A 20,544-nucleotide genomic window follows, 5' to 3' on the forward strand; every position below is an offset into this window, starting at 1 on the left:
TGATAATTCTCATTCTTGCTTCACTTATCTAAAAAATAAATTGTCAAAAATATTTACTTAATATAAAATTATCAAATAAAAATATATATTCTAAAATATACTTACAAGAAAAACTTTATATATTAGATTTTGTCTGATCATTTTTCTTTAGATGATAATGTTATTTTTCTTAGAAATCCTTATATCGAGAACAAAATTTTGTAATACCAAAAATCGTGGTTTATTCAATTTTATCATTAAAAATGTGAGAATCTTTATATGGGTGATAGCATCGTCATCACCGTGCTAAGATACGAGTTGAGTTGTTGAGTGATGATGAAGGAGAAAAAGGGCAATGCGCAAATTCCATTTCTCACTTTTCATAATTATCTGCCACGTTGGCGCGCGTGTCTTAACACAACATAGAACCACGCGTGGGTTTACTTTCAAAGTTGAACACCACCGCTCAAAAATTCCCACACCCTTCGATTAGTGAAAAGAAACAGAGAGAGAGAACGAAAAGAAGAAAATTACGAATTTTCCGGGAAAATATTTCTACAGAGAAGGAAAATTAATATTAATTAATTAATGAAAAAAAAAAGCATGGAAATGAGAAAATTCGCGAATTTGCTTCCTTTTTAGCCGAGAGAAAAAACCTGCGTTATTTGAGAAAACAAGCGACGACTTTTCCAGATTATTATTTTCTGCTTTTTCCGATTGGTTTCATTCATGAATTGCGCTAGGGTTTCGTGAACTTTTCCCTCTCTTCTAAACAATTTCGGTGAGGTGTGGTTTCTCTGAACGATTTTACCGTAAACTTTTGTTTTTTTACGTTTTATGATTTTTGGTTCTTGATGAAGAATCATTTGCTGCTCTCTGAAGGTTTTCATAGAGAGAGTGAATCAAAGGAAGGGTGAAGAGAAGAAAAACACCATGGCTTCTTCTTCTTCTTCAGCTACTGTCGCAGTTGAGAAGGCGACCAGCGATCTTCTTATGGGCCCTGATTGGACCATGAACATCGAAATTTGTGACTCCATTAATTCTAATCATTGGTAATCTTCAAGGATAAGAAAGAGGGGAAAAGGGGAGAAAGATAGCATGTCAATTTTGAGCCTTTTATATATATAATTTAACATTTTGTTTCTTGTTTCTATATTTTTTTTATTATTTTTAGGTGTTGACCTTGATCATCTGCCACATGCTAATGATTTATATCCTTTTTTGTGTTTCATGCTTGTGTTTGTGTTTTATGTTGAGATGAAATATTGAGTGTAAAAATTGCATATCTTTTTCATCCCCAAAAAGATAAATAAATAAATTTGGTGTTTTGGGTGATTTTGTTCATGTTGATGTGAAAATTTGGTTAGTTGAATTATCTGGGACATGAAGCATATTGTTGTTCTTTGATTTCTTCTTTCTTTTTCTCTTCCTTTTTATCCCTTTTTTTTTTCCCAAAAACAAAAATATTATGATTACTTCTATTTTGTTTCCTTTTAGTTGTTCTCAAAATGCAACAATAATTTGTAACCTTAGTTTCCTTTCTGGTTTGTGGATGAATTTCCAAGCTAATTTGTCAAATTGCTTCTTTCTCCCTATCCCGCCTTCCTGTATTTATCTCCTTCCACCATATTAGTCTTTGTGAAGAAAAAACATTTGTATTGTTTGCTGAATCATTGATGAGTAGCACATGCTTAATTTCTCAGGCAGCCTAAAGATGTGGTTAAAGCTGTGAAAAAGAGAATACAACATAAGAGCACTAAAGTTCAATTACTAGCTCTCACGGTACCAAAAGTTCAACTTGATTGTTTCTGTATTCTGTTGTACCTGATGTCAAATTTATTTGTTTTGGAGCTTGATTTATGGTTTCTGATTTTCTTTCTTCTAGCTTTTGGAGACAATGGTGAAGAATTGTGGTGATCAGGTCCACTTTCAAATTGCTGAGAGGAACATATTGGATGAGATGATCAAAATTGTAAGGAAGAAGGTAAGGTGGTGTCAGATAGAAACTTGAGAATCATTCTTATTTAAGTTGCATATGTGATTTCACTAGTGCATTATTGACCCTTGGTGAGTGTGTATTTATTGCTATGAACTAGTGGTCTATTAGTAAAATTGATCCATCAATATGATGTAGTTTGATTCAGTTGCCAAATAATTTGACATCAACTTAATTCACTTCTCTTTCTTGTCTTATTGGCTCAAATATTAATATTTCTGGTCGTCTTTCATAGCAAAGTAAAAAGCTCCTATTGTTCAGGTTTTGCTCTTTGGATTAATTGATCGACCAAAACATAGATGATGTACACCTATCGAAACAATCTTAGTATTGATGCTATTTGGATGTAGGATGATATATCCAATCAATCAACATCTTGGAGGCAACTTGAATTAATGCTGTTTAACTGTGGTTAATCTTGTCTAATTTGAAATTCATTTGATGATAATTTAGGCACATATGCAAGTGAGGGATAAAATTTTAGTATTGCTGGACTCATGGCAAGAGGCATTTGGCGGGCCTGGTGGAAAGTATCCTCAGTACTATTGGGCATATGAGGAATTGAAGGTAAGTATATCAACAGAGTTTCTTGAAAAAGTCTTATCGTGCCTTGTTATAGTTGTACATGCAGAGCTGAATGCTAGACTGAAAATTGATATTAACTTGACATTTTGGGGTATTTCCTCTCTTCTATTTCATGGTTGGGTTATATAACTTTTACAAAGCTTAGCATGAATTGTTCCCCTTGCTAAACCTATTATTATTCCCTTTGATGCAATCAATTTACATTTTAAATGTAGATGGCATTGATATATGTAAGGCCAACTGCCAAAGGTACATTTAATTAATAATGGAATGACCTTTATATCATATCCATCACACTCTCTTGGACTTTATAAATGGCAGCGAACGGGAGTAGTGTTTCCAAAGCGTTCTTTAGATGCGTCTCCAATATTTACTCCACCTCCTACCCATCAAGCTTCAGGAAGTATGCATGCTGGATATGGGATGCCAAGCGGTTCTTCAAAAACACTTGACGAAACAATGGCAACAGAGATAGAAAGTTTGAGGTGAAATTTCAATTTTTTCACTATGTTGCCAACCGCTGGTGCTGACCTGTCACCAGACTTGTGTAAACTAAAATATCTCTCCTTTTTCCTTGTCTTCTTTTATTTTTTTTTATAATTCATAGTTTGTCAAGCTTGGAATCTATGCGCCATGTTATGGACCTGTTGAGTGACATGCTTCAAGCTGTGAATCCTAGTGACCGTACGGTACGTTGGATGATATCTTGGTCTTGCTGAATTATCTCAGGCCACAGTAAGCTAAATTTATTTTGTTTTATGCTTAGCAGGCTGTAAAAGACGAAGTAATTGTTGATCTTGTTGATCGCTGTCGCACCAACCAGAAAAAATTGATGCAGATGCTAACAACAACTGGGTTAGTTCCTATAGACTGGTTATAACATGTCACACAGACCCCAACACCTGTCGACTGCTTTATGAACTCTGCATGTCCACAAGATGCGTGGAATAATCCTAGTTTTCTTTCAGGGATGAGGAGCTTCTTGGACGAGGCCTTGAACTAAATGATAGTATTCAGAGTTTGCTTGCAAAACATGATGCAATTGCTACAGGGAATCCCCTTCCAATTCAACGTGCAGGTTCCAGCACTCCACCAGGTGAAGTTCTGCCAGATGAAGCTAACTCAAATTTCAATCAAACTGATGTGCGGAGCCCCAGCCATGAGACTGACATGAAGAGCCCCAGCCGCAGTCCCGTAGAGTCTATTTCAACGCCTAAAGCTAGCCCACCAGCCCCTCTCTATTCTCAAACTTCGGGATTGAGTGATGAAGAGGAAGAAGATGAATTTGCACAGCTAGCTCGAAGGTCAGCTAGGACTAATCATTTGGATTTATATTTTAATTGGCATGGGTTTTGGAAAGTCAATTTTCTTCCCTGTTGCAATTGTGATGTGAAAATAGGAAGCATGAGTGTTATATAATCTTGGACATGCATTTTGGTCTATGGTGCCCTGGAACAATTCAGGATCAATGAATTGGTTCCATTTTTTAAACCAATTATTGATTCAGCATGAAATTTTTATCACTAATGCAGACATTCTAAGACACAGTCGGCAGCGTCAATGAGCGTGACGTCACATGTGGCAGATTCCTCAACTACTGTCCCATCCAATGCATTAGCTCTTCCCGATCCACCTGCACCAGTTAGTACTGGAAAGGATCAGGACATTATTGACTTGCTGAGCCTCACTTTGTCCCTCACACCATCGACTCCACAGGAAAATTATACGTCATCAGCGACCTCTGTCGAAGGAATGCATCAAGCAGCTAATCCATCCACAACAGAGGGGTATTCTAATGCTCCCCAAACATATCCCGGGAATAAGCAATACAACAGTTATGTCGCGCCATGGGCTAGGCCTCAATCGCCGTCGGAACCTCAAGTCCAGTCACAGCAACAGATGTATCAACCCCAATCTCAGTCCCGCTCCCAGTCTGCGACCCCACCCTCGTATGAATCCGAACAATCACTGCATAATCAACCAGCTCAGTTTCAGCAATCACAACCGTTCCAACAACAAAATCAGCCACCTTTGCAGACCCCACCCTCGTATGAATCCGAACAATCACTTAATAATCGACAAACTGAGTTCCAGCAATCACAACCATTCCAACAACAAACTCAGCCACCGCTGCAGTCCCAGCATCCTCAATATAGCGCCTCACCACAGTATCAACCCTCACACGCACATTTGCAACCCCAACCCCAACATTTCCAGGCCCAACCCCAACCCCAACATTTCCAGGGTCAGCTCCGATCCCCACCCCAACCACAGTTACAATCTCCACCACAGCACTTTCAAGCTCCACCACAGCAGCAACGATTTCAAAATCAGCAGATTCAGTACTCGGGAAGTTACCCTCCACCACCATGGGCCTCAACACCGGGTTATCCCAACTATCAAAACCATTTATCTCCTACCAATTCGTTCTCCAATCCTCAAGCCAACACAACAGGGCCTTTTACATTTCCTTCCAATGGTGCTGGATCTGCTGTGGGGGCAAATTTCGGCCAAAGGAGCCCAGGCAGTACCGGCAGCGGACAACGGCCCTTTATTCCATCTTACAGACTATTTGAAGATTTGAATGTTTTTGGAAACACAGATGGAAGGGTGAAGATGGCTGGTAGTGGAACGTCATCCGGCATGTCAGGTACAATGGGACCTGGCATGGTTGGAGGGCGCAAGTGAAGTTCTATTATTGTAAAAAGCATGCAATGTTGATATGGTTTATACCTGTTTTTTTTTCTATTTATTTTAAGGTTATGTAAGTTATTTAGATTGATTCAGCTGCAGTTTCCTACTTATGAGTAGATCATAAAGTCATTAGTTTTGAGTGTTCCCTCAGACGATAGACTCCGGAGCATTCTTTGATAAAAGATTTCTTTCTGGTAGTGGTTTCATTTTTAAGATTTATTGATCTTTGACCACTATAATTGGCACAGAAATTTTTAATATTTGTGCATATTGAGAGCATTCACCTTAAATTTCAATCTCAAATGTGTTGAATTCTTTTTGGGTGTTTTGAACAGATGCTAATTCTTTCTATACACAAAGCTAACTGTTGTACGTGTTTATTTTTCTAACTTTCGTTAGAATTGCTACGCAACATTTTGAATAAGCAACAAATCATTCAACGGTGTCGTCCTGATACACTGCACGAGTGCTTGAAGCTCACCATTGCTATGTCAAACCCACCACTTCAGCTAAGGTTACTTCTTTAGACGCAGAGGCTACCCCTGACAAGTTGCGACTTGCCATTGTGCAATTCCATGTCATGTATCGTCTGTCAGCTGACACGGACCCAGGTAGCTCCAATAACTGACTACACAACTAAAGCCACCACAACGGTCAATGGTAGGTCACCATGAACAAATTAACAACAACCAAGTGAAGGCTAACTCTACTATTGTATCAATTCAAACTCGATCATTAACACCTCAGTAAGTTGATCTTTAAAAGCTTAAACTGAAATGAAATTTGACACATTTGACTCGTTGGTTGGTAAGCTGATTTGGTTACAAAACAATAAACAAAAATCTATAATCTATTGTGTAATGACATGCTATTAGATTACTTATAGTCATACCGTAATGTTACTAGATGAAAATTAAATTAGACTATCGATTCTCTATGCAGTGTAAACAGTGAGATTTTGGGTACTAGAAGATGCCAACACGGGAGCTAAAAATTATGAAATTTTAGTCTCGTACTAAAACAGCACACTGGCTCAAACTTGAATGAAATTACACCATGGCAAGGTTTCCCCCAATTCGAAGATTATATGAGTGAATATGCCTCAGTTCTCAGCAGTCACACCACCCACAGCAAACTAAATTACATATTCTGCTAACAAATTTACAAATTAAAGGCGGATTGGGATATAACACACAACATTGGAATGGAAAATAATAATAAACAATTATTTACACACATTTACGAAGATCATATTATTTGACAAAGCCTCCAATAAATACGCATGATCACTCCTAGTCAGGTGCAGCCCTTCTAACATGGAGGCTAATGAATGAGTTGCATACACTACCAGCAATTCAGCAGAAATTCACCTTACCAGTATGTTTCAGATTTATTCACAGCGGCAATGAAGCATAGTTAACAGGTTTTAATTACCCAACCACCAAAGTCCAAACTATCTCATTGGCCGAGGTATTGCATGATCATCCAACAGCAAGAAATAAGCATGGCTTTCCTTAGACATGTATCATGCACTCTTCTGAGTTGGAGACAACCAATGAAATCAAGAAGAGGGGGGGGGGGGGGATGAGGGACAACTGTAGATTCATCTTGCTTGAGTGTTCTCATCAGCATAGATACAGACACATGCATCTGCAGCACCAGCAGCAAGCAAGACTTGGTATGGGTGGAAATTAATGCAGCTGACAGACCCAATTTTCTGAGCCATAAGGGTAGGATAGTATCGAATACTGCCTAGTTGATCTCCTTCAAGGCTGAAAACTTTAATAAGTTGCTTGGCTGAGCCACTGGCAATGATTGGAGCGTGTCTATGTACAGCTAAAGCTGTGAGTGAGCCCCGGTGAGCTTCAATGGTAAGATAGGCGCTACTATGATTTCTTATATCAAGGAATTGAATATCTCCTGCCTGAGAAGCACTAACAATCTAAAGAGGAACACAAATACAGTATACTTTCATCATCCTTTTCATATCAAATCCATAGATTGTTATTGAATTCCTACCAAGACGGATATTATATGAAAAAGAAAGCAAAAATTAGTAAAGATCATCTTACCTTTCCTGGGTCTAGTCCAGGTTGAAAGCCAATCCCCACCACCTTTTCTACTCTCTGTGTATGTGGCCGTAATCCACAGATAAGCCTAAGAAGCAACATTGTCAGCAGCCATAGTTAGAAAAACAGTAACCATAGTCAGATTTATACAAGATTGCAGTGATTATATAGCTGATAAATGACAATGTTGCTCAATTCAATTTCATCAACTAAGCAGATCAAAACTTGGAATAAACTCACCGGAGATGCATACATTTCAGGTGTCCTGATGTCATAAAGTCTAACAGAACCATCTACAAAACCAGCCGCCAACTGTCCCCCATGAACTTGAGATGCAGCCTGAAATATAAGTAATAATACATATATCAGAGAGAAAATCATTTTTAAGGAGCTCATATCTACATCATCTCTATCAATAGAATGGATAAAACAAATACAATCGGGAAGGCAAATCCCATCAAAAGGTTCAAAGAACCAGACGCAAAGCCAACTGAGCAATTTATATATAAGCATTCAACTCAGATCTTTCTAAGCCACCTCTAAAACCATAAACAGCTAGAGAATGAAAAATATATAATAATTAATAAACTATCTGAGAGCATACAACAAAAATTCCAAGGTTATTAGTTTTTCATAGACCATCACCATTAAACATACCATTAAATCCACTCCCAAAAGTCAGAAATGTCTAATGAAAAAATGATCACCGAGACAATCAGTTCGTAACTGTGATCCATAATAGCCAGTTCGCCATGCATGCAAAGGCAGAAGTATAACATCAGAGATTGGGAGAGTTCAACTATAGAGACAGTAAACATGAGGTCAACTGCATAAAGGTAATTTGAATAAGGCCTAGTTTTTTTAAAAAAAAAGCTTAATATTTTTTGGAATAACAGCAGTACATATATTGGATCGTTGTTACCAGGAAAAAAAATAAATAAATAATGAGCAGAGTTCAAAACATATAATTGCCATTCCCAACATAATAGAAAATTTTACCCCAGAATAACACTTGGTAATTCCTTAATAGGATAATCCATCGGCTTAGTTGGCATGTCAAAATTAACTTGACAACTAAATAGTTACCAAGGCAAACTAGACTATGCACTGAATGAGGCTTACCAATGCTGAGATACTGCAATCCGATGATGAAGGTATAGGATTAACAAGCTGTTCTTTATCAAGATCCCAGGCCATAATAGATGATATCTCACCCGATGCATACTGGTAAAAATGTACATCAATGGATATAACTGACATCACAAGATAAAAGAACTTGGAAGTATTATTTCAGGACAGTGATGATCAAAGAATATACCAGATAACCACTCTGTTGTTGCCAATCAACAACTGCATCGACACTCCTGACACCAGGTTTATGACCATGAATTGAAGAGAATGCAGTTACAAGTTTCTGTTTGCCTTTCAGAGTATAATCCTTCCAGATCCGAATGTTTCCATCAGCTGTTATGAGATTTACCTAAAATTTAATATTCTGCCAATAATTTGAGAAAGAAGGTATCATGGCAAACTGTAGAGAAAATTACATGAAGCAGCAAGAAGTAAGCTATCATCCAGCTCATTCATTAGGCAGAGCTTAGAGATTCCCTTGTCTGGAAAGTCATGGTTGTCAAAACTGTTTAGTAGTGTTGCCTCTTCGTGGTTCCATATTCTGTGAAATAAACCAAAAACAAAAACAGAAAGTCAAAAATAAAATTCAAATTTTCATAATATGATGACTAACAAAAAAATCATGAAAACCACATAAATATTCTGTCCTGAGTGCTGACAAACAAACTAAAATACTCTTAATGCCTGTAAAATAATGTTAACACTTTGTTGTTTAGTTGCCCAAGTCTCTATTTATAAACGTCAGTTGGTCTTTATGAGGTCCACCCGCCATAAAGCTAAACAGATATCTGGAAATATTTACTCTTACCAACTTCCTAGTGCTACAATTCTTAGTCCTGTAAATCAATTAACCTAACTCCCAACATTTCCTATGCAGAAACATCCATCTTGCTCATCTAAAGTCATCCCCAGCTTCTTAATACCCTTATTACTCTCCACTTAACTAATAACGGTACTAATACACTCCGCATACCTAATTCGTTCATTCTCATCAGCAGCTATCACAACAGGAGAAAAAGGTTGCATCAACACCATTTGTGTGCCTCGTGTCCCATTTAGCTATTGGATTTGTTAGCCTGCTAACAGCTGAAAACATAAAATGTCACAAAGTTTTTAACCAGAATATATGAAGAACGTGTACCAAAAGAAAATCATAATTAAATAAATAAATAATCGGAAGAAAGAGAACAAACCAGAGTGCTGGCATTTTGTGATGTGCTCCAATGCAAATTTTTCTCTCTTTTCTCTCCCAGCTATTATGGCTTCACTGTCATCCCCAGCCATTAACAGCGGTTTGGAGAAGTGCCCACAACTCCAATTATATATAATTGACTGTGGCAGAAAGCTGCGATCCGATATACCAGTAGCCCCACCAGAATCTAAAAGAGGATCAGATAAACCTGAGTCTGGAGAATTCATCAGATGGGGCCTAAATTCCAATGAACATACTCTACGGATTCCTGATAAGTAATTTAGACGAGGTGGGCTAACTGGAGGAGTTCTGAAGGTTAGAGGTGAGCGACCTGCCAAAGATGCATTCAATAATAAACAAACAAGTCGAAACATACTTTAGTGGGAACTATCACAAAATTCAAATTGGTGAACATTACTGAAATGCTTTTACAATTAACCTACATGATTAACATTAATAATCAAATTAAACAGAAAGGAAGATTACCTCCATTCATATCAAACCAAGAGGAGTAACGAGCCAATCCTGTAGCTTCACCAGTAGACTTAAATGGCTTTGCTACCACTTGTTCAATACCTATTATGGAAAGTACCCGTCGACCAAGGTTTGCAATCTGCGGAGATGGATCTTTTGCTAAGGTACACATGGCATGAACACATTGTGAATACAATGCATTGTCCAAGGGTTTTTGGCCACCATGGTTAACAACTCCATTGCTAAAACCATCATTCAGTATTCCTGAATCAGAATGATGAGATGAATCATCAGACAATGGGGACCCATGCATTATTCCAGAACCAGCGAGAGGACTGCTAGAAGAGCCACGCCCATCTCGAACCACTGAAGAATTATCATTTCCAACCCTCAAAGGACCAATTTGAGATGAAACAATACTTCCACGAGGCATATGTTGGTTCTGGGTAGGATATCCACCAATTGAATCTTTTATGTTGGCCAATGAAGGTATCGAATTCAGGAAAGAATTAGTCTGTGGTTTCCAGTATGCAGCAGCAATAGATTTCAGGTGCTTCTTGTGGCCAAATGCGAAGCGAGCTAATGCTGACAGTTGAGAGCAAAAAAAAAAAAAGTTATATATGTTGACTGACCCAACTATATATATTGATTTCTTTTATTTTTTCCCCTTTTTTGTGTGCGTGTTTGGGGTGGGGGCAGATGAAATTCCAGGAATTTGTTTGAAATATCAACGTGAATTCAGATGTTTATTCACCTACCCGCAGCTACCTCTGCCCTCACCAATGGACTCCCATCTGATGCAACACTCAACAGACTCTTCACTATACTAACTTCAGCCCTAAATTTGTCATCATCATCACATTCTCCATCTCCTATAACACCCCTACATGAATCAAATCCGACATTGAGAAGGGTGCCAAGTGCAAAAACAGCAGATGCCCTAACCTGAGGAACAAGAGAAAACCATGACTTGGTTATTTAATTAAAATATACAAAGATATAGTCATCCCATAAATAGAAACAGAGCTAACAGACGGTAGTAGACCTCTGGCTGGGGTTCAGACAGTAGAGGAGCAAATACAATAGTAGCACCATGCAGCAAACCCATTGTCTGTGCCTCCGTAAAGTCTTCCCACAGTTTCCCCAAACACAGGCAAAGCCACTGAAGGAGAAGGGGTTCAGTTTGTGAATCATTAGGAGATGAAGAACTCTGAAGATGCTCTAAGCAGACATGGATCAAGCCAGCTTCAATACAAGCTTCTTGACCCCATCGATGACCGTCCACAATAACAGCCAAAACAAAAGCAGCCATCGCACGTTGCTCTGGATATGCTTCAATGCTATCAAGAAACTTAATAAAATAGTTATGACCTCCATCCTTTTCATTATCTTCTACTTTTGTCTAGAGCCATATCTAAGGCAATAAGTACATAAAAATAACATTGTTTATATACCACAATAACTACAGTGCAAGTGGTCAAACATCAACAGCCCTAAATTTCAACAGAAGTGACGTAATAAGCGAAACTCGTCTACCAACTCATGCATAACAGAGGAAGTGTATATTTTTGGGATAAAAATAATTTTAAAAAAAATGGCATTCACTTGAAGATGACAACCCATCTCCTCCAAAAGTACCTTGTCAAGTGCCAGAATCTTTGTCCATATGAATACAAGAATCTGGCGTAGTTCTGGTGTTGTTGTTTGTAACAGCTTTAAAACATAAGGAAATATTCCAACAGACAATGCCTTCATATAACAAAATTGATATGTCAGAATATGATATTTGTTTTAGAAATAGGGACAACTGCAATAAGAGCTGATGAATTGAGAAAAACATTACCAGATCTACAGCCCATGGCCCCATATCAAGGAACCTTCCAAGGAGTACTAAGGCACGAAATCGATGGCTTTGACTAAGTAAAACCTGAAAACAGAACATAGCTACTTAAAGAAAAAGAATGACCACTGAACACTATCAACAAAGAGCACTTAAGTTCTATCCACATATATTTGATAATTGACATCGAATTTCCAATGGCAGAATCAAAGCCTAGAATGATCATATGTTGTTTGCATTGGAATTACCAGTAAGTAGCTTAATGTTTAACCCCACCACAACCCACTTAAGGAACAGGGCCTGACAGCTGATTTGCAAAAATCATGCAACCGATATAACAAAAGTATCAGGAACCAATCTGATGGTTCCAATTGTAACAAAAATCGAGACATGTGACACACCTGAACAACTACAGGCAACTGCTCTGGTGGTTTCTTATGTTCAGAACCATGGTCAAGCCATACCTCAAATGCTGTCAACTGCTCACTGAAAAATGTGCTGGGCTGAAAAAGTACAACAACATGCTTCACAGGTAAGCTCCTCTTATACATAATCTTTAGTATCAGTGTATTATTAACAATGATTTTCAAACCACAATACCAGGACCAATTCCTTTATTATAAACAATTTCTTAAAGAAACTTCGTATTAGCCATATAAGAAAAGACCTGCATACCTGGAATTCAGCATTAGGATTGCCAACTAACGAGGAAAGTTGCGAAAGGCAGAGCTCAGCGGCCATGTCCCATGCATCCCTGCAGTGTAGGGAAACAACACCAATTGATAATAGATGTAGTTACCACCTATTTTAAAACCATAATAATAATCACCAACAATACCACATATGATGTTGATGGGTTGGGGGCAAATTTGGGTGAGACACAAGAGAACAATTTGCAGATCGCATAATTCTCTCAGCAAGTAGAAAATTTCGAAAGAGACTTGCAACAAGCAAATCCTGTCTAAACAGTCTTTGAAAAAGATCTGTAGCATAAAATCAAACATCATTTAGTTGATACCAAATAAATTTGCTTGCTAAACGAATCAAAAAGATACAGCTCAGCAATTTTAAGTCCAGTAACCTACCATGAGAAAGAACATTCCAGGCAATTGTGCCAGTTACTGCTGTAAAGATCCAATTCAATTCACCTAAAAGTGTCTTTCGGTCATTGGGACGGCCAGGGATCTGATCTATAAGTGAATAATCAAGTGATCCACGAAATAATGAACGTGTGCGAAACCTGGAACAAGGTACATCACAGAAATTACTAATGGCCAGTTTACTAAGAAATATACACTTATCACCGCTCAGAAATAATGTGACATAAAGACTTTTACTATAAGGAAGCAGAATCAAACAAAATCAACAGGGAAAAAGGAAACCATATTTATCACAATGGTCACTTTCTAACATCATGGCTGCAGTAAACATGTAGTCCGGCATCAGGTAATCAGTTCACCGGCAAAAATACCATCGAGTAATCAATCATGTTTTTTAAAAAGTTAATAATAACAATGTATTCTTTTTCAATTAAAGAAAATGACAATAATGACTGTGCAACCATGAAACATCCATAAAGCAACTATAAAAATGTACACAGTAGGTTAGTAAGGGAATGAAGGAGGGATCAATATGGGAGGTGTACTAACTAGAAAGATTAGGCAAACCAATCTATTATTTAAAAGTCCATGCATAATGTGTTTACATATATACTATACACTATACACTATATCTTAAATATCAAACAATTTAAAGATGAAAACTAAGCAGGAATTGAGAGAAGCTTCACCATCGTAATGCCATCTTATAGGTGTTGTAAGGCAAGATGTAAACACATCAGCTGGGAACTCTGCACTTTGAGGCAAAGTCTCATGCGATTCACATGCTGCAAGCAGAATGCAATCCCATGTGGACCCAGAGGAATTAGAAGCACTCCATTCATGTAGCTTACAAACAAGAAGTTCAGCATCCACAATTTGGCAGTCCAGATTACAGAATGTCAAATAATTTTCCTTATATTGGCACCTTACTTTATACCGTAACTAATAAACATCATTTTAAGTGCAATGTAAATACCTCAATGAAGGGATTAACTATCATCCCAGCAGCAGAGCAATCAAAAACATAAATTGATGGGGTTTTCAGCCAGGAATCAAGGTCACTGATGGGTAAAGGGATATACTGTGTATAACTCTGCAATATTTTGATTAACAATGAGAATAAGAATGTCATGAAGTTGTTTCATTACTATGATTCAATAGTATATTAAAGGCTTTTTAACTCTTTTGAACCTACATATAGCAGTCAGGGAATTAAGCTAATCAATATTCTCTGACAAATAATAATTTAGATCCCGTTAGGACCAATTTAACCATTTTAAACCTATAGTATAGCAGTCAGGGAGTTAAGCTAATCAACATTCTCTGATAGATAAAAAATTGGGTCCTGTTTGGCAAATTATTAGAGTAAAATTGATCTCGCTGATAAATTGATAATTATTGCCGCCTATATTACTCACATCTCTTCCTACCCCTCAGTTATGTTCTTTTTGTCAAATTATCTTAGAAAACTAAGATGCATTAGTACAAAGATTGAAATTTGTTAGAAACAAACAAAATATAATATCTGTAGATATCAACAGTTATGATTTGATATTCATACTTACCTTTATTTCATGATTATTTCCTTATTTGATTAGAATTAGGGTTCCCCTATTACTATAGTTAGGAACAGTGTCTTACCTCTTGTAGGATATAACACACCCAAAAAAAAAAAAAAACATATCTTCACTCTTGTATCTCCTATCTAATACCCACACTGTAAATATAGTATAAAAGCCTATCCTATGGTTGTTAATGAATAATGAGTCACCAACAGATATCTAGTCCTATAAAATTTATGCTCCAAATGTCTAGTCATGGGCTTGAATACATCCTGCCGAGAGCTATGGCTATCATAGGCACAACAACAACAACAACAAAGCTGTCCCACTAGGTGGGGTCGACTAAACGCATCAAACGACATTATTTAGCTCTATCATATATCATGTTGTTTATATGTAGATCTCGTTTGACCACCTCGTGGATAGTCTTTCTAGATCTTCCTTTACCTTTCACCCCTTGTCCATCTTCCATCTCATCTACCCTCCTGACTGGGTGCTTTGTCGGTCTTCTTCTCACATGTTCAAACTACCTAAGATGCAATTCTACCATCTTTTCCACAATAAGTGCTACTCAAACTCTCTCTTATTCTTCGTTCCTTATTCTAACCAATCGCGTATGACCACTCATACATCTCAACATCTTCATCTCTGCTACACTTAACTTATGTTCGTGCTCTCCTTTGGTCGCCCAACACTCTGTACCATAAAGCATAGCCGGTCTGATAGCACTGCGATAAAATTTACCTTTAAGTTTTAAAGGTACTTTTTTGTCACATATGAAACCAAACACACTCCACCATTTTGACCAACCTGCTTAGATCCTATGATTTACATCGTGTTCAACCTCTCCATTATCCTGTATGATACACCCAAGATACTTAAAACTTTTAATTTTTCGTAGGAGAATTGTTATTCCTTCTATAATAAAGAACTACTATTCACTACCAACTTTTCTCCACAGCCACTTTCACAATCATTGGCTAACTTCTACGACATTTCCAACGGCCAATCTCACCAACAAAACCACCTCTTGCACGACCCCTTTCCAGGAAAATCATATCTTTGTTTGGTCTCTACACATTACACAAATGTTACAAGCATTCCGTCATGTTCTCCAACCGTGATGCTTCGGCCAACCATGGCAGCGCATCCTATGACCTTAGAACAACACTTGCGTCGTTGAACGAGCCTCATCCTCCTAGATCTGTCTTCAATCTGGATGCTGCTCCAGTGATTGGTTTTCATGTTACCATTTTCAACCCCGTTTTCAAAGACCAGTGGTTTTTTATTTGTTTGTGACTAGTTCTGCACATCCAAAGGTGTTTCATGATTAAACCTCTTGATTGTTTTCGGCTAACTATATTGGGTCAGTCCTATTGGTCCTTAAAGTTTTCATGTCATCACACCAGCAATCTCTCATCAACATATTGTCTTTTGGCAGTCCCAACTAGCCTCATTTCATCTTCAACAACTCGGCCTATTCTCCATCATATTTTATATCATTAAGGGTCAAATTGTAACAATCTTAAAGCTTAATGAACTTTAGTTTGAGGAGTGCTAGAAATTATCAAAGAATATTAGCAATGACCTCATACAATCTCATATTTACCTTTATTTCATGATTAATTCCTTATTTGATTAGGATTAGCATCTTGCTTATTTTAATATCATATCAATACATTTCATATTCACATCCTTTCTATTCTCTCTTCTTTCTCTTCTACTTAAAACCCACAATAATAATACCAACAACTAAGCCTTGTCCTACCGTGTGGTGTTGGCTACATAGATCAAATGAAACCTAATACCTTATCATATATTATTTCTATATATAAACCAATTATATTTGATTTATCACATGAATAGCTGACTTTAAGAACTAAATGGAAGATCACCTTATTGAAGACCCAAATTTCACCGTTAGCAGTTGGCTTTGGCACACCATGCCCATTGTAATGAAATAAAACTCTTTCTGACTTTGCATATCTACGACATGAAGTGCAAAGCTTCTTCACCTCATCCACTATAGGATCAAGTTGATACTTGTAGCGGGCCTGTTAGCATGCCCACAAGGTTAACTAAAAATCAATTCCAAAAAGATAGTGTGAGGATGACAAGATTAAGATATTCAACCTTTGGTTGCCATCTTTCATATTGGCTGCTCAAATTTTTTCCAATTGACTCCAATGCCTTTTGCGGTGCCATAGAAAAAGGATCTGTTGAAATCAGAAAGGCAAACATTCAGAAAATGACCAGCTTAAGGAATTTATCTCTCGTTAAGAGAGCTGCAACTAACTTAATTTTTATGCGGGGCATCAGAAAGTGTGATACCAGAAGTTGAATAAAATAGTTACAAGTATGAATTATAGAGTCAATCCATAGGAAATAAGTGCAGAGTACATAAGAATCTGCTTTATCACCCGAACTACATTTACATTGGTTTGCAGTTGGGACGTATCAGCAATTAGAAATTTCGAACTTCAAGAAACAAGTAACATTTCAGGACATAATATAAGTGTATAACATTACTTTGAAGGGACTAACAGCTACTTCCCAACGTCAACTGAAAATAAAATTACAAAAAAAAAAGCCAAAAATATCAAAAGCAGGAAGTTATTTAGAGCACGAAAATTTGCAAACCCTGGAAGACATTTTTTTTGTAGCAAATGAGATCAAAGAGGAGGCAACAACACAGAGACCTATCCAGCACTCCATTCTGGCACACGGGGATATCTTTATTACATCTGGTGGATCAACACTAATGTTTAAACATAATACTAGAGCTACACATCCAGTCTTCATCTGCACCACAAAATTAGGACTTAAATAAAAAGCATGCGTCACATTGAAACATAAAATATGACATGTCAACATCATTCAGAAGCAGGGAGACACTCTAGAAGAAACTTTATTCTAATTACAAGGAGAAACAAGATAAATATCAGTGCAGAAACCAAGGATAAAACAAGACCAAGAAAAAGAAACTTCTGTTGAAAAGTTGACTACTACTTTCTTTTTTATGTTCCTTTTTTATTTAAAAAATAAAAGAATTTCATTAAGATAAGAAAGAGAAGATACGAAGAATTGGAGGCAAAGACATCCTCCGTATCAAAAGGAAACAAAGAAAGACAAATTAGTGAACTGTGCCTTTCCAATCTCTCAACATGCCTGAGAGGGCAAGTCATCTGAAGAGACCATATGCTTTACACCATATAGATGCATGATGACAAATTCTATCCAATACAACAAATCCCCTTGAAATTCTATCATTAAAAGTGTGTGAATTGTGCTCCAGAGAAACAATCCAGATACTGGCATTCAGTCATTTTCTCATTTTCTCAATGCCATAGAAAGAATTATGATCCCTAAAGAAATAAAAGGAAATCATTTTCACATTGCCTCGGCTGAGAAAAATTGCTTCAATCATGCAATTCCAGACAGATTTACCAAATCTAGGTTCGGTAAAATAGGAACACCAGAAGTGCCACTACGATGTTCATACAGAGTTAGTTAGTGAAGCTTCGTTAATACACATATTGCGTTCTTAGTATTATCATCATTTGCCAGATCATTTTAATTCGAAATCCACCAAACTATCACACACTCTAGAGAATAAAACAAGAAGTTGATAACCATTCATATATTTAAATTTTAAAAACAAAAAGGTACAAAGCTCTAGAGCTCTATTTATATATGCCACTTTGAACTTCACTTTTTGCATCTTAGATGATCCAAACACTTCTTTGACAAAAATCGCATAGATTCACAAAGTCTATTACATCCACACAAATACCATCCGCCTAAGAAAGGAAAAAACTTCGAACTTTCTAATACATATTGCACGTGACCCTAAATTAACACTACTTTCATTCATATCCAAATTATCATTGTCAAATTGTTAAATCGCCAATCCACCACAGCATAACGCAGGAAACAACGGAAAAAGAACACAAATCAAAGGAACAACAACAAATTGCAATTTGCAACCACTGCATACTGAACTCCAAATTTAAAATTAAAGAAAATGCAAGCTTACTCTGTCTTTGGGCCGCCATTTCGACACAAGGCCACTCTCCGACGGTCCAACGGGGACGGCAGCCTCAAAGGCCTCATGCCGGAGCTCGCAGAGGACGACAGTCTGCGGCAAGTACGCCAAGCTAGTGGCAGAGGCGTTACCGCCGTAGCTGGCACTGGTGCTGGTGGTGGCAGTAGCAGTTCCCGACTAGGAATCCCTACGCTGAGAAGCGAAATCGGTGTCTTCGTATGCGGCAGCGGCGGCGACGGATGAAGAGGAGGCGGCGCAATCGTCCGCGAGGTGGTTGTGGAGGAGTAGGACGGGGCCACTCGGGGGATTGGGAAAAGCGAGAGGCCATTGAATCTCCCAATGCCATCCAAATCTCGAGAGAGCTCAGAAGCGATCATTCATTTCGTTTCAGTGTGAAAATGAAGAGATCCGAAGAGGGGAATAAAGAAACAAACAAACCCTAGGGTTTTTGAGCTGAATAGAAATAATAAGAAGAATATGAAAAAGAAAAAGAAGAAGAAGATGAGTAAGATGACGATGATGATGGTTGGGATGGTGATGATGAAGGTGATGCTGTGGGGTTGTGTTAGCGGAGGGAAGCAATAACATGAAACAGTGGCGGCACTCTTTTCTTTGTTTCTGGCTCTCACGAACAGGGGAACGGTAATAGTAAATTGGTAATGGTAAATTGGTAATTGTCAATCGAAAACCAACGCAAATGGTTAGGAAAAAAAAAAACTTTGGAATTTGGATCATTTAAGTCTGGGAGAAAAAAGAAAAGGAAAGTGGATAAAGCGAAAAAAATATATAAAGAATTTAATTTTTATAAAAAAAACTATACAACTAATTAATTATATATTAGTATATCATTATTTTACAAAATAAAATTTCATTTAAACATATAAATTTGATTGGATGGTTATATAAAATTTTTCATATTATTGCATCAAAATTAGATTCTAAAATAAAATAGAAAAAAATTAAATATTTGTTATTTTTATAACATATTATTTTTTAGTTTCGGTCTTTATAAAATTTTGTTTTGAATTTTGATCTCGTAAAATTTTAAAAGATTTTATTTTAATCTACTTCATGTCAATTTAATAATTAACAACATAATTTAAGAACCAATATTAAAACTTTTTAAATTCTATCGAACAAAAATAAAAAGAAAAATTTTATAAGAATCACAACCGAAAATAGATATTTTATAAGAATTTCAAACTTATGTCATTCTGGAACAAAAGAGTAACCAATTTTTAAATTGACAACTTTCTTTTTTAGGTGAATCATGTCAAATTGATTCTAAAATAATGAATATTTTTATATTAACAACTTTCTGTTTTAGGTGAATCATGTCAAATTGATTCCAAAATAATAAATATTTTTATATTAGCAACTTTCAATTTTAGGTGAGTCATGTCAAATTAATTGTTAATCATAAATATTAAATAATGCACGTTTTTCATATGTTATTTGACACAATTTTTAATTTATTGTTTTAAATTTTCTTTATTTTATATATAATATTAGTGAATCTGCAATTTTGTAACTAACAAAATGTTATGAAATATACTCTTATAGATAATTTTAAAATATTAAAAGTGTAAATTGAGATAATTTAATGATATTAAAAAATTTAAAAATATTAGAGTAAAATGTATATTATCCCAAAACAATTATTCACTTAATTTTTCAATTATACATTTTCTCAGGTTAAATACTTGGGGAAAGAAAAACAACATTACTACCACATAAGAACACATAATTAATGAGGACAATTAGAAAACCAACTATTTATTAGCTGATCAATCAATTTTTAAAAATTTTATTTTTAATTCATATCAGCATCCAAATAAATATATGAAACCACATACTATAATAATATCTAAAATTCT

At 36.5% G+C, this 20,544-nt stretch overlaps 1 protein-coding gene and 1 pseudogene across 3 annotated transcripts; one reads left to right on the forward strand and one right to left on the reverse strand.

Annotated features, from left to right (window-relative positions):
* The first annotated feature begins 282 nt into the window (after positions 1 to 282).
* LOC112797136 (TOM1-like protein 6) lies at positions 283 to 5,569 on the forward strand. Of its 3 annotated transcripts, none has more exons than XM_025839916.3 (10): positions 283 to 765; positions 862 to 1,031; positions 1,683 to 1,761; positions 1,865 to 1,963; positions 2,429 to 2,542; positions 2,882 to 3,045; positions 3,168 to 3,249; positions 3,330 to 3,415; positions 3,529 to 3,864; positions 4,093 to 5,569. In XM_025839916.3, exons 2-10 carry the CDS (start codon positions 913 to 915, stop codon positions 5,246 to 5,248), a joined length of 2,235 nt encoding a protein of 744 aa, XP_025695701.1. In that variant the 5' UTR covers positions 283 to 765; positions 862 to 912; the 3' UTR covers positions 5,249 to 5,569. The 3 variants fall into 3 exon arrangements, with proteins under 3 accessions (XP_025695701.1, XP_072091991.1, XP_072091992.1); XM_072235890.1 differs by having other exon boundaries at positions 435 to 760; XM_072235891.1 differs by having other exon boundaries at positions 647 to 765; positions 2,776 to 3,045.
* A 679-nt stretch (positions 5,570 to 6,248) lies between these two features.
* LOC112797137 (regulatory-associated protein of TOR 1-like) lies at positions 6,249 to 19,370 on the reverse strand (annotated as a pseudogene).
* Positions 19,371 to 20,544: the final 1,174 nt, after the last annotated feature.

This window comes from Arachis hypogaea, chromosome 4, assembly GCF_003086295.3.
Source record: "Arachis hypogaea cultivar Tifrunner chromosome 4, arahy.Tifrunner.gnm2.J5K5, whole genome shotgun sequence".
Lineage (NCBI taxonomy): Eukaryota > Viridiplantae > Streptophyta > Magnoliopsida > Fabales > Fabaceae > Arachis > Arachis hypogaea.

Coding starts and splice junctions, on each gene's coding strand:
- LOC112797136 (XM_025839916.3), top strand. CDS start 913: ATGGCTTCTTCTTCTTCTTCAGCTACTGTCGCAGTTGAGAAGGCGACC. Junction 1,762..1,864: donor TTCAATTACTAGCTCTCACG/GTACCAAAAGTT, acceptor TCTTTCTTCTAG/CTTTTGGAGACAATGGTGAA. Junction 3,865..4,092: donor TTTGCACAGCTAGCTCGAAG/GTCAGCTAGGAC, acceptor TCACTAATGCAG/ACATTCTAAGACACAGTCGG.